The sequence below is a fragment of the Callithrix jacchus genome, chromosome 2 (assembly GCF_049354715.1).
Source record: "Callithrix jacchus isolate 240 chromosome 2, calJac240_pri, whole genome shotgun sequence".
Lineage (NCBI taxonomy): Eukaryota > Metazoa > Chordata > Mammalia > Primates > Cebidae > Callithrix > Callithrix jacchus.
Genome location: NC_133503.1, coordinates 9,653,499 through 9,665,579, shown reverse-complemented (window position 1 = coordinate 9,665,579; position 12,081 = coordinate 9,653,499). Strand labels below are relative to the sequence as shown.

Genomic DNA, 12,081 nt, shown 5'->3' with positions numbered 1-12,081 from the left:
CCAGGCCGAGGCGCCAGCTCTTTTCATCAGCTCTGTTCTCTTGCATCAGGCTCTTCTCCATCTTACAGGCTTAGTTCCTGGTGCCGGCGTGGCTCCCGGTGTGGCTCCCGGCGTGGCTCCTGGCGTGGTTCCCGGTGTGGGTGTGGCTCCTGGTGTGGGCGTGGCTCCTGGTGTGGGCGTGGCTCCCGGTGTGGGCGTGGCTCCCGGTGTGGGCGTGGCTCCCGGTGTGGGCGTGGCTCCCGGCATTGGCATCGGTCCTGGTGGAGTTATAGGTGAGCTGCATGAGTCCATGATCCTGAGGGGCCCCTGAAGCCTCCTTGGGTCCCATCTCCATCTCTAATCCCCTCTCTCTCCCTCCAGGCGCAGGAGTCCCAGCTGCAGCAAAATCCGCTGCCAAGGCAGCCGCCAAAGCCCAGCTCCGTGAGTGCCTCGCCCACCTTTCTCTCCTCTCCCCAACAAGCCCAGGGCTAGTGAGGGGCAAGGGCCAGGGAGGAGGCCACTGCTTGGATCTGGGCGCCTTCCTTTGGGACTGGAAGCCAGCTCCTAAGCCTGAATGAGGCCCAGGGCAGGGCCCTGCAGCCTTCTTAGATCCCCAGGGCAGTGGGCAGAGGAGTCAGAAGCGCAGATTTGGCTGGAGAAGGACCTGGGTTCAAGTCCTGGTCTCCACACTAGCTAAGGGACCTCTGAGTGACTGTGTCCTTGCATGTTAAGTGTGGGTATAGGCAGCACCTTCCACAGAAGGCTTTTAGGAGAATAAACCAAGAGAGAAGAACATCAACCAAGAGAGAAGAACAGGAGGTGAGGCTGGAAAGGGAAGTGGCACCCACAGGGCTGGTCCCGAATGCCAGCCAACAGGACTAGAGCGTCAGTGGGAGTTTTACAGAATCCAGTCCCAGGCTGGGCATGTGGCTCACGCCTATAATCCCAGCACTTTGGGAGGATGAGGCAGGCAGATCGCTTGAGCCCAGGAGTTTGCGACCAGCGTGGGCAACATAGCGAGACCCTGTCTCTACAAAAATAATAACAGTAGCCCAGGTGTGGTGGCTCATGCCTGTAATCCCAGCACTTTGGGAGGCCGAGGCGGGCAGATCACCTGAGGTTGGGAGTTCGGGAGCAGCCTGACCAACGTGGAGAAACCCCGTCTCTACTAAAAATACAAAATTGGCTGGGCGTGGTAGCCTACTTGGGAGGCTGAGGCAGGAGAATCACTTAAACCCAAGAGGCAGAGATTGCGGTGAGCCAAGATCGTGCCACTGCAGTCCAGCCTGGGCAAAAAGAGGGAAACTCCATCTCAAAAATAATAATAAAATTAGCCAGGCATGGTGGCACACACCTGTAGTGTATGCCAGCTACCCAGGAGGCTGAGGGAGGATTGCTTGAGCCTGGGAGTTCAAGGCTGCAGTGAGTCACGATTGTGCCACTGCACTCCAGCCTGGGCAGCAGAGCAAGACCCTGTCGAGAGAGAGAGAGAGAAGAAAAACCAGCCAGCGACTGCATAGAGGATGGATTAAGCAGGCCAAGTCTGAAGAGAGGGTCAGGGAGGAGGCCACTGCTAAGATCTGGATGGGCCCCTTCCTTTGGTACTGGGCTCAACTGCCTGGCCAGGACACCTCCCTAGCGACGCGTTCCCAGCCTGCTGTCACCACACTGCCCTCTGTCTGCAGGAGCTGCAGCTGGGCTTGGTGCCGGCGTCCCTGGATTTGGAGTTGGTGCTGGTGTGCCTGGACTTGGAGTTGGTGCTGGTGTGCCTGGACTTGGAGTTGGTGCTGGTGTTCCTGGCTTTGGGGCAGGTGAGGGTGAGGGGGCTTCTAGAGACTAGGCGGAGCCTGTCCCCTGAGCCCAGGGAAGGCAACCCCTCCTCCTCCCAGTACCTCCCCAGCACCCCCTCACCACCCGGGGGTGCATAGTAAACTCCTCCTTAGGTTCTCCTAAGCATCTGGGGGTAACAGACTGCGGGAGGAGGGAAGACCAGGCAAAGGGACCCCAGGCTGCCAAATTGCAGAGTATCTGCCTCCTCAGTAGAGGGGTGACGGGGTTCCAGACTGAGAAACAGCCCGCCCTCCACCCAGGGAAGGAGCAGGTAGATCAGCCTGGCTCCCCTTCGGCAGTGGTCTGTGGCCAGGGGGCCGCTAGGAACTCCAGTTCTTCACCAGGTGGTTACTGAGCCCTGCTCTGTGCCCAGCCTCAGGCAGGCAATGCTGGGCCTGGGGAGAGAAGGAGGGGGCAGATGGAAGGTGGAGGCACTGTCCTGCACTAGAGCTCTGTGCCTGCACAGCTTCAGGATTTTGAGAAAGCAATGGAGGCCAAGGAAATCAGAGAGGGCTCCCTAGAGGAAGCGGCAGAACTCCCAGGCACAGAGCTTAGCTGCTGACCACCCCCTACTCTTCTTCCTCCCCAGTACCTGGATCCCTGGCCGCTGCTAAAGCAGCCAAATATGGTGAGTGCACCCCACAATCCCTTGTGGTTCCCTTGCCACCACGCCATCCCTGACAGCACAGGACAGGGGTTGACAGGGTAGAAAAAAGCAGTTTCAGGTCAGGCGCAGTGGCTGCCATCCCAGCACTTTGGGAGGCCGAGGCAGGGAGATCACTTGAGGCCAGGAGTTCGAGACCAGCCTGGCCAACGTGGCGAAAACCCGTCTCTGCTAAAAATACAAAAATCAGCCAGGTGTGTTGTTGGCGGGCACCTGTAGTCCCAGCTACTTGGGAGGCTGAGGCAGGAGAATCGCTTGAACCCAGGAGATGGAGGCTGCATTGAGCTGAGATCACTGTCATTGCACTCCAGCCTGGGTGACAGAGTGAAACGAAAGAGAGAAAAAGAGAGAGAGAGGAAGGAAGGAAAGGAGGGAGGAAAGGAGGAAGGGAAGAAAGGAAGGAAAGAAAAGGAAGGAAGGAAGGGGGGGAAGGGAGGGAAGAAAGGAAGGAAAGAGAGAGAGAGAAAAGAAAAAGGCGGGTTCTAGGACACATTTTTGACAGTTAAAAAACCTGGCCCCTGCCCACTAAATGTCTATGGTGCCTTCAACCCCTGTGACCACCAAAACCACCCTCGAGATCCCAGTTGCTCCCCAGGAGGGGATTCCACCGGCCCTAAGGCCCTCTGACTCTGACAATTTTGTGATCCCTGGGGCCAGGGAGAGGCTGGGCCCACTGTGGGTATGAGGAGGCCAGGCAGTCTCTGCCTCCACCCCAGCTCTCTGGCCCTAGCAGAGGAGCTGCTGTTCCTCATCTGGGCACCCCCAGCCCCCGCCCGCCTTCCCATCCTGCCAGCAAGACTGTTCCTGCCCTGAGCCAGCCCAGAGGACGTGGCAGTCCCACAGCCTCTGCACTTGGCACTCTGGCAGCCCCGCCTGGCCAGACCCATGCTGTCTGTGGCCTCTGCATTCCTGGCCTCCTGTGAGCAGAGTTGGGGGGAGGCAAGGGACTCCACCAGCGATCCACCAACCAGCCAGGCAGGTCCACTTGGGGCCAGTTTCCACCTCGGAAAATCCCGGCTTCCTCAACCCGGACCCCCAGCGGCCCAGGACTCCTCCCCTCTTCACTGCTGACTGCTTGGCCGGGCTGAGTCAACAGACATTGCCAGGGAAACAGAGGGGTGTCATGTGGTGAGCAGAGCCACTTCCTGGCCTGGAAGCCCTGAGCACTTTGCTTAACCTCTGCTCTGCCTCAGCGTTCTCATCTGCAAAATGGGAATGACAAGAGCAGCTGCCTTTCCTGCTGCCGTGCATAAAAAGTGAGCTGCTCAAGTGTGAAGCACTCAGAACCGTAAGCGCCTGCTGTAGATACCGTTGCTGCTTTTTTTTTTTTTTTTTTTTTTTTTGGCGGAGTCTCGCTCTCTGTCGCCCAGGCTGGAGTGCAGTGTCGCGATCTCGGCTCACTGCAGCCTCCACCTCCTGGGTTCATGCGATTCTCCAGCCTCAGCCTTCCGAGTAGCTGGGATTATAGGCTCCCACCACCGTGCCCAGATAATTTTTGTATTTTTTAGTAGAGATGGGGTTTCACCGTGTTGATCAGCCTGGTCTCGAACTCCTGACCTCAAGTGATCCACTGGCCTCGGCCTCTCAAAGTCCTGGGATTGCAGGCATGAGCCACCACATCGGCCTTCAAAAGAACTTTTAAGTCCAGGAGGCTGAGGTGGGAGGATCGAGTGAGCCCAGGAGTGGGAGGCTGCAGTGAGCTATGAGTACCACCGCACTCCAGCTTGGGCGACAGAGAAAGACCCCATCCCAAAATGAAACAAAAGCAAGGACTGGACATGCCCCTGGCACCTGTCCCTGGGGCAGGGACACCCCATCCTTCAGAAATGGGGGACTCATCTTTCCTCCTTCCCCACAGGAGCAGGCGTGCCCGGGGCCCTTGGAGGGGTCGGGGCTCTCGGTGGAGTGGGCATCCCAGGCGGTGTAGGGGGTGAGTCGGAACACCAGGAGGGGCTGGGTGGGGAGGGAGGTAACCTGGACAGTCTCCCTGAGCTCGGTCTGTGTCCCCAGGAACCGGACCCGCCGCCGCTGCGGCTGCAGCCAAAGCCGCTGCCAAAGCTGCCCAGTTTGGTGAGCGCTGGGTGTGGGGAGCTGTCCCCAGGCCCCCCCCCCAAGGTCCCCAGGGTGTGGGAGGAGCTTCCGAGCCGGCACTGTAGACTCAGACCCCTGCCCCAGGCACCTCCTGGCCCCACTGTGCCATAGAAGGCCGGGAGAGCTCAGGCTCCACCTGGGTCCCCAGAGGACACCTCCACCCTCCGCAGGCTGAGCTTCAGTCGCCCCTTTCTGACCAGCGGAGTCTAACGCTCAGCTCTCTCCGCAGGCCTGGCGGGAGCTGCTGGGCTTGGTGCTGGAGGACTCGGAGTTGGAGGGCTCGGAGTCGTCCCAGGTGTTGGGGGCCTTGGAGGTGAGCATTGTTCCGAAATCAGTGAGTGCGTGCGGGGTGTGTGTGTGTGTGTTTATGTGTGTGTTTGTGTGTTTGTGTGTGTGTGTGAGTGCGTGCGGGATGTGTGTGTGTGTGAGTGCGTGCGGGGTGTGTGTATGTGTGTGTGTGTGTGAGTGCGTGCGGGGTGTGTGTGTGTTTGTGTGTTTGTGAGTGCATGCGGGGTGTGTGTTTGTGTGTGTGTTTGTGTGTTTGTGAGTGCGTGCGGGGTGTGTGTTTGTGTTTGTGTGTGTGAGTGCATGTGGGGTGTGTGTGTTCGTGTGTGAGTGCGTGCAGGGTGTGTGTGTGTGTTTGTGTGTGAGTGCGTGCGGGGGGTGTGTTTGTGTTTGTGAGTGCGGGGTGTGTGTGTGTGTTTGTGTTTGTGAGTGCATGCGGGGTGTGTGTGTGTTTGTGAGTGCATGCGGGGGGTGTGTGTGTGTATGTGTTTGTGTGTGAGTGCGTGTGGGGTGTGTGTTTGTGTGTGTTTGTGTCTGTGTGTGTGTGCTTGTGTTTGTGTGTGTGTGTCTGTGTGTGTTTGTGTGTGTGTGTGTCTGTGTGTGTGTTTGTGTGTGACACAGATGGAGACAGAGTCTTTCTTTCCCAGCCTCGCCACACCCTCGCTCAAGATGTCCCTCTCGGCCAGGCGTAGCAGCTCACGCCTGTAATCCCAGCACCCTAGTAGGCCAAGGCAGGTGGATCACTTGAGGTCAGGAGTTTGAGACCAGCCTGGGCGACAAGGCGAAGCCGCATCTCTACCAAAAATACAAAAATTAGCCGGGCTTGGTAGGAGGCTGAGGCCAGAGGATCACTTGAGCCCAGGAGATGGAGGCTGCAGTGAGCTGAGATTGTGCCACTGCACTCCAGCCTGGGCAACAGAGCAAGACCTGATCCCAAAGCAAAATAAAAACAAGGAATGTGGCAGACAAGAGCTGGGGCTGTCCGTTAGCTCCAGGGTCCCAGTCCTCCCCCCGCCCTCTTCCAACCCCCGACCACTGCCGTGGGAGTCAATTAGAACAATGGTCATGCCATTCTCCAAGAAAGAAATCGAAACTTGGAGAGAAATTGCTTTCCCTAAGACTCCGCCATTGTGGTCAACTTTGTCGCCTCCTGGGCTTGAGCGATTCTCCTGTCTCAGTTCACTGAGGACCTGGGATTACAGGCATGCGTCACCACGCCCAGCTAATTTTTATAGTTGTAGTAGAGACACTGGTGGAATCACTGGAGCCCATGTTGGCCAGGCTGGTCTTGAGTCCAGACCTCAGGGGATCAGCCCGCCTCAACCTCCCAAAGTGCTGGGATTATAGGTGTGAACACAAAAATTAGCCGGGTGTGGTGGTGCGTGCCTGTAGTCCCAGCTACTCTGGAGGCTGAAGCAGGAGAATCGCTTGAACCCAGGAGGCAGAGGTTGGGATGAGCCAAGATGGCGCCGCTCTGTTAAGCTGTCACTGTGTCTTCCTCCCTAAACCCGCCTGCACAGCTCTTCCTGTGAGTGCCAGAGGCCAAACACACAGTAGGAGCTTAACAATTAAGACTTAGCCCAGGCTCAGTGGTTCACGCCTGTAATCCCAGCACTTTGGGAGGCCGAGGCGGGTGGATCACGAGGTCAAGACATTGAGACCATCCTGGTCAACCTGGTGAAACCCCATCTCTACTAAAAATACAAAAATTAGCTGGACATGGTGGCGCGTGCCTATAATCCCAGCTACTCAGGAGGCTGAGGCAGGAGAATTGCCTGAACCCAGGAGGCGGAGGTTGCGGTGAGCCGAGATCGCGCCATTGAACTCCAGCCTGGGTAACATGAGCAAAACTCCATCTCAAAAAAAAACAAGTAAGACTTTTGGGGCTGGGCACTGTGGCTCATGCCTGTAATCTCAACACTTTGGGAGACTGAATTGGGTGGATTGCTTGAGGCCAGGAGTTCAAGACCAGCCTGGACAATATAGCAAGACCACCCCCCTACCTGCCATCTCCACACGATGTTTAAAAATTAGCCAGGCATGATGTGTGCCTGTAATTTCAGCTACTTGGGAGGCTGAGGCAGGAGGATCACTTGAAGCCAGGAGGTCCTGGCTGCAGTGAGCCATGATTGAGCCACTGCCTTCCAGCCTGGGCAACAGGGCAAGACCCTGGATTAGATGAAGGGGAGATGAGGAATAGATACTGGGAGGGTAAGTCCATGAGCAGATGGTAAAAGGTGAGTACATCAGAAGACAGGGCGCAGAAGACAGGGCGCAGGGATTACAGGTGGCTCACTCCTGTAATCCCAGCACTTTGAGAGGCCAAGGTGGGTGGATCACCTGAGGTCAGGAGTTCGAGACCAGCCTGGCCAACATGGTGAAACCTGTCTCTACCAAAAATACAAAAATTAGCTGGGCCTGGTGGTAGGCACCTGTAATTCCAGCTACTTGGGAGGCTGAGGCAGGAGAATCGCTTGAAACTTGGAGGCGGAGGTTGCAGTGAGCCGACATTGTGCCACTGCACTCCAGCCTGGGTGACAGAGCAAGACTCCGCCTCAAGACAAAAAAAAAAAAAAAAAAGAAGAAGACAGGGCCTGACTCCGGCAGGGAGGTGGCATTCCTGAGCTCTCCTGTCCCTCATCTCCCCAGGTGTATCTCCAGCTGTAGCCGCCAAAGCGGCTAAATACGGTGAGTTCCCCCCATGCTTCCCTGCCCGTGGCCTGCACCCCCTGCCATGCCCTCCCCCGCCCTCCCCCACCCTCCCCCAGCCCAGCTCAGGCCTCCCTCTGATTCCCCCTTCCCCTGAAGATCTTATCTAGGGCATTCCTTACCCCAGAACCCAGCAGGGATATCAGGGCCTCCTCCGGATGGGTGTACCTTGTCCTGACCCCACCTGCGTCTTCTCAGGTGCTGCTGGCCTTGGAGGTGTCCTAGGGGGTGCCGGGCAGTTCCCACTTGGAGGTAGGGGCAGCCAGCTCTGCTGTGTAATCCTCAGCTCTGCCCAGATCTAAAGGGGGCCTGTCTGTCTATCAGTGGGGACTCCTGGAGCCTGTGAGCACACAAGGACAGGAGAGAGGGGCTCGAGAGGGTACTCTAGGACCACAGATTTCCTGGGCAAAGGGGCAAGCTGAAAGGTTGGGGACAGTGCCAGGCTGAGCTCAGGGCTGAGGCCACACCTGGTTGCTAGGTGGGGGCATGTTATATTGAGAAAGCCACTCTGGCTATAGTGGCAGGGACGGGATGGGCATGGTGGTTCATGCCTGGAATCCCAGCACTTTGGGAGGCTGAGGCCGGAGGATCTCTTGAGGTCAGGAGTTAAGACAAGCCTGATCAACATGGTGAAACCCGGTCTCTACTAAAAAAAAAAAAAAAAAAAAAAAAATACAAAAATCAGCTGGGTGTGGTGGGCTGCCTGTAACCCCAGCTACTCAGGAAGCTGAGGCGGAAGAATAGCTAGAGCCAGGGAAGCAGAGATTGCAGTGAGCCAAGATCGAGCCACTGCACTCCAGCCTGGGTGACAGAGCAAGATCCCGTCTCAAAAAAATAATGAAATAAAATATAAAAAATGATATCGTTGGGGGGACAGAGAAGAGGTGGTCCCAGACAGAGGGGCTAGGGTGGGCTGCTGAGTCTGGAGCCGGGTCCACCAATCCAAAATCTCTCCTGTAGGAGTGGCAGCAAGACCCGGCTTTGGATTGTCTCCCATTTTCCCAGGTACGCCAGGTTGCCTCCCCCGGGACCTGCCCTGTAGCTCCAGTCACCTCCTCCCTCCTCTCCTGCATCATCTCCTGCTTGGAGGGACTGAGCCAGCACCTAGGGGTGGATCCCACAGCCTCAGGTCACACGAAGCTAGACCCCAAGCTAGATATAGAGCCTCCCCTCCTTCTTGCTGACCTCTTACAAAAACAGGGAATGCCAGCTTTTTAAAAACACATTCCAGGCCCAGGAGTGGTGGCTCACGCCTGTAATCCCAGCACTTTGGGAGGCCGAGGTGGGTAGATCACAAGGTCAAGAGATCGAGACCATCCTGGCCAACATGGTGAAACCCTGTCTCTACTAAAAATACAAAAATTAGCTGGGCGTGGTGGCGTGCGCCTATTGTCCCAGCTACTAGGGAGGCTGAGGCAGGAGAATTGCTTGAACCCAGGAGGCAGAGGTTGCGGTGAGCCGAGATTGTGCCCGTACTCCAGCCTGGCGCCTGGTGACAGAGCAAGAGTCTGTCTCAAAAAAAAAAAAAAAAAAATACAAAAATTAGCTGGGTGTGGTGGCTCATGCCTGTAATCCTAGCTACTCGGAAGCTGAGGCAGGAGAATCGGCTTGAATCTGGGAGGCGGAGGTTGCAGTGAGCTGAGATGGCACCACTGCACTCCAGCCTGGGCGACAGAGCAAGACTCTGTTTCAAAAGTGAAAAAAACAAAACACATTTCATGCCCCTCAAGGTCCCTGGAAGAGAGAGAGCTTTTCTACCATGTTGCAAAGGGGGGAAACTGAGGCTCAGAGAGTGCCAGGGACAGCTCCAAGATCACACAGTGAGCAGAGGCAGAACCCAGGGCTCCTGGCACCCAAGCCCAGAACTTGGCATCTTGCAGCCCACAATGCCCCCATCCCCCGCCTCCAGCTGAATCCATGCTTCGTGTGAAGGCTCAGCGGGCTCCCCAGAAGCGGGCACTATCACAGCCCCTCTCTTTGCCTTGCAGGTGGCGGCGCCGGGGGCTTGGGAGTTGGTGGTGAGTCTGCAACAAGAAATCACCTGATGCCTGGTGGGCCCATTTCTAGGAGGGTCCCTGAGCTCCTTTCATAGGGTGGCGTTCTGGGCTGGCACTCTGGTGTGAGGGCTTCAGGGAGCCCCCAGGGGAATCATGGAAGCTGGAACTCCAGCGCTGGTCTGGGAGAGACAGAGCCAGGGATCCTGATTCCCGGGACTCCTGGCCTGCCCTTTGACGAGGCACCCAGAGCCAGACAGGGACCTGAGTCACCCCAGAGTTTACTGTCTGACTGCAGAGATTGACAAAGTTCTGTAGAAAGGGAAATAGGCTGACGCAGTGGCTCACGCCTGCAATCCCAGCACTTTGGGAGTCTGAGGCAGGAGGATCGCTTGAGGTCAGGAGTTTGAGACCAGCCTGGGCAACATAGCGAGTCCCCATGTGTACAAAATATTTCTTTTTTTTTTTGAGATGGAATCTTTCTCTGTTGCCCAAACTGGAGTGCAGTGGCGTGATCTCGGCTCACAGCAGCCTCTACCTCCTGGGTTCAAGTGATTCTCCTGTCTCAGCCTCCCAGGGAACTGGGATTACAGGCATCCGCCACCACACCTGGCTAAGTTTTATATTTTTAGTAGAAATGGGGTTTCGCCATGTTAGTCAGGCTGGTCTCTAACTCCTGACATCAGGTGATTCACCTGCCTCAGCCTCCCAAAGTACTGGGATTACAGGCATGAGCCACCGTGCCCAGCCTAAAATATTTCAAAAGGAAAGAGAAATAGGCTGTGTAAGGGAAGAATAAGGTCAGGACAAGCAGGGTGGGCTGGGAGGGGAAGCTGAGTGGTCAAATGGGCAAGGCTGACACTGAGAAATGGGTTGGGCTGACTGGGCGGGGTTGGGTTGGGCACCTGCTGAGGCGCTCAGGTCTCCACAGACCGGATGCATCTGTGATTTACAAGGAGCCTGTCTGGGTGGGGCTGAGGGGCAGGCTGGAGGCAGGAAGGCCTTTGGAACCTGCTGAGACAGAATGGAGGCCAGGTGCAGGGTGGAGCAGCTGGGAGAGGCAGGAAAGCTGGGCTGCCTCCTCCATCCTGTCCTCCCCATCCACAGGAAAACCCCCCAAGCCCTATGGAGGGGCCCTGGGAGCCCTGGGATACCAAGGTGAGTAGAGATTCAGCCCCACAAAGAGGCAGGGCGGGAGGGGCAGAGACAGAGGCGAAGGGATAGTCCACCAGCCTGGCTTCTGGAGCGAGGAGGTTACAGAAGGAGGATGGATATCTGCCGCCCATCCCTCCTACCTCCCACGCAGACATTCAGAGCTGAGTGTGGACTCAGGGGCCTCCAAGCTCACCCTCCCAAAGTCCCTTAGCTACAGAAAGTCAGCTGGAAAAGAGAAGAAGATTGGAGGGGCAGGGAGGGAGAAGGGCTGGGATCACCGGAGCCACAGAGTCAGGGAAATCGGAGGGTGTGTCGGCCATGGGGGGCGTCCAAGGTGGCCCTGGGCTGGGCAGGGAGGGCTGAGGCCACCACCTGGGGCTAAACCACATTCCTGCTTAAAGATGCAGACCTGGCTGGGCCTGGTGGCTCATGCCTGTAATCCCAGCACTTGGGGAGGCTGAGGCGGGAGGATCACTTGAGCCCAGGAGTTTGAGACCAGACTGGGCAACAAGTGAAACCCTGTGTCTACAAAAATTTTAAAAATTAGCTGGGTGTGGTGTTGTGAATCCGTAGTCTCAGCTCCTCCAGAGGCTGAGGTGAGAAGATTGCTTGAGCCCAAGAGTTCAAGGCTGCAGTGAGCTGTGATCACGCCATCACATGGCAGCCTGGGCAATAGAGCAAGATCCCATCCCCGCCCCCCCAAAAAATATGTCGATTCACCTCTGGGGAGGCTGTGGGTGGTTCTCTCACTCCCCCACAAGGTCCCTCCATGTGATACCAGAAAGAGTCCCAGAGAATCCACAGCTGTGCCTCTGTGGTTACTCAGGACTGTGAATTTCCTTCCACGCAGCCATGCTCCCCACTGCACAGATGAGACAGCTGAGGCCAGGGGTGGGGGGAGAGGCAAGACCAAACTGACCCTTTGCAGGGTGCCCAGTTTTCAACCAGACACCAGTCTTGCTTGTGAACCTACCATGGCGTCATCTCCCAAACAAGGGGACAAACTTCAGAGACAGGGCCGGGTGTGGTGGCTCACACCTGTAATCCCAGCACTTTGGAAGGCGGAGGGAGGCAAATCACCTGAGGTCTGGAGTTCAAGAGCAGACTGACCAATATGGAGAAACCCTATCTCTACTAAAAATACAAAAATTAGCCTGGCGTGGTGGTGCACGCCTGTAATCCCAGCTACTCTAGAGGCTGAGGCAGGAGAATCGCTTGAACTCAGGAGGCAGAGGTTGGGGTGAGCTGAGATTGTGCCACTCCCCTCCAGCCTGGGGGAGGACAGAGCAAGACTCCGTCTCAAAAAAACGAAAATGAAAACAAACAGAGGCAGATGTCTGTTCCTGCCCTACTCTCTGCTTGCTGCCACCAGGT

The 12,081-nt window shown here is 56.7% G+C and overlaps 1 protein-coding gene across 50 annotated transcripts in view; it reads left to right on the top strand.

Annotated features, from left to right (window-relative positions):
• The window catches only part of ELN (elastin), a 46,665-nt gene that overhangs the window by 32,385 nt on the left and 2,199 nt on the right, over nt 1-12,081 (top strand). For 11 of the 50 annotated variants that reach the window (XM_078354741.1, XM_078354709.1, XM_078354731.1 and 8 more), the window contains 12 exons: nt 69-272; nt 361-420; nt 1,665-1,790; nt 2,399-2,437; nt 4,332-4,403; nt 4,484-4,543; nt 4,794-4,877; nt 7,499-7,537; nt 7,757-7,810; nt 8,519-8,563; nt 9,547-9,576; nt 10,660-10,710. In XM_078354741.1, coding sequence (XP_078210867.1) covers nt 69-272; nt 361-420; nt 1,665-1,790; nt 2,399-2,437; nt 4,332-4,403; nt 4,484-4,543; nt 4,794-4,877; nt 7,499-7,537; nt 7,757-7,810; nt 8,519-8,563; nt 9,547-9,576; nt 10,660-10,710 — 864 coding nt within the window. The remainder of the gene's footprint in view (nt 1-68; nt 273-360; nt 421-1,664; nt 1,791-2,398; nt 2,438-4,331; nt 4,404-4,483; nt 4,544-4,793; nt 4,878-7,498; nt 7,538-7,756; nt 7,811-8,518; nt 8,564-9,546; nt 9,577-10,659; nt 10,711-12,081) is intronic. The other 39 variants (XM_078354851.1, XM_078354828.1, XM_078354846.1 and 36 more) reach the window with 7 other exon arrangements.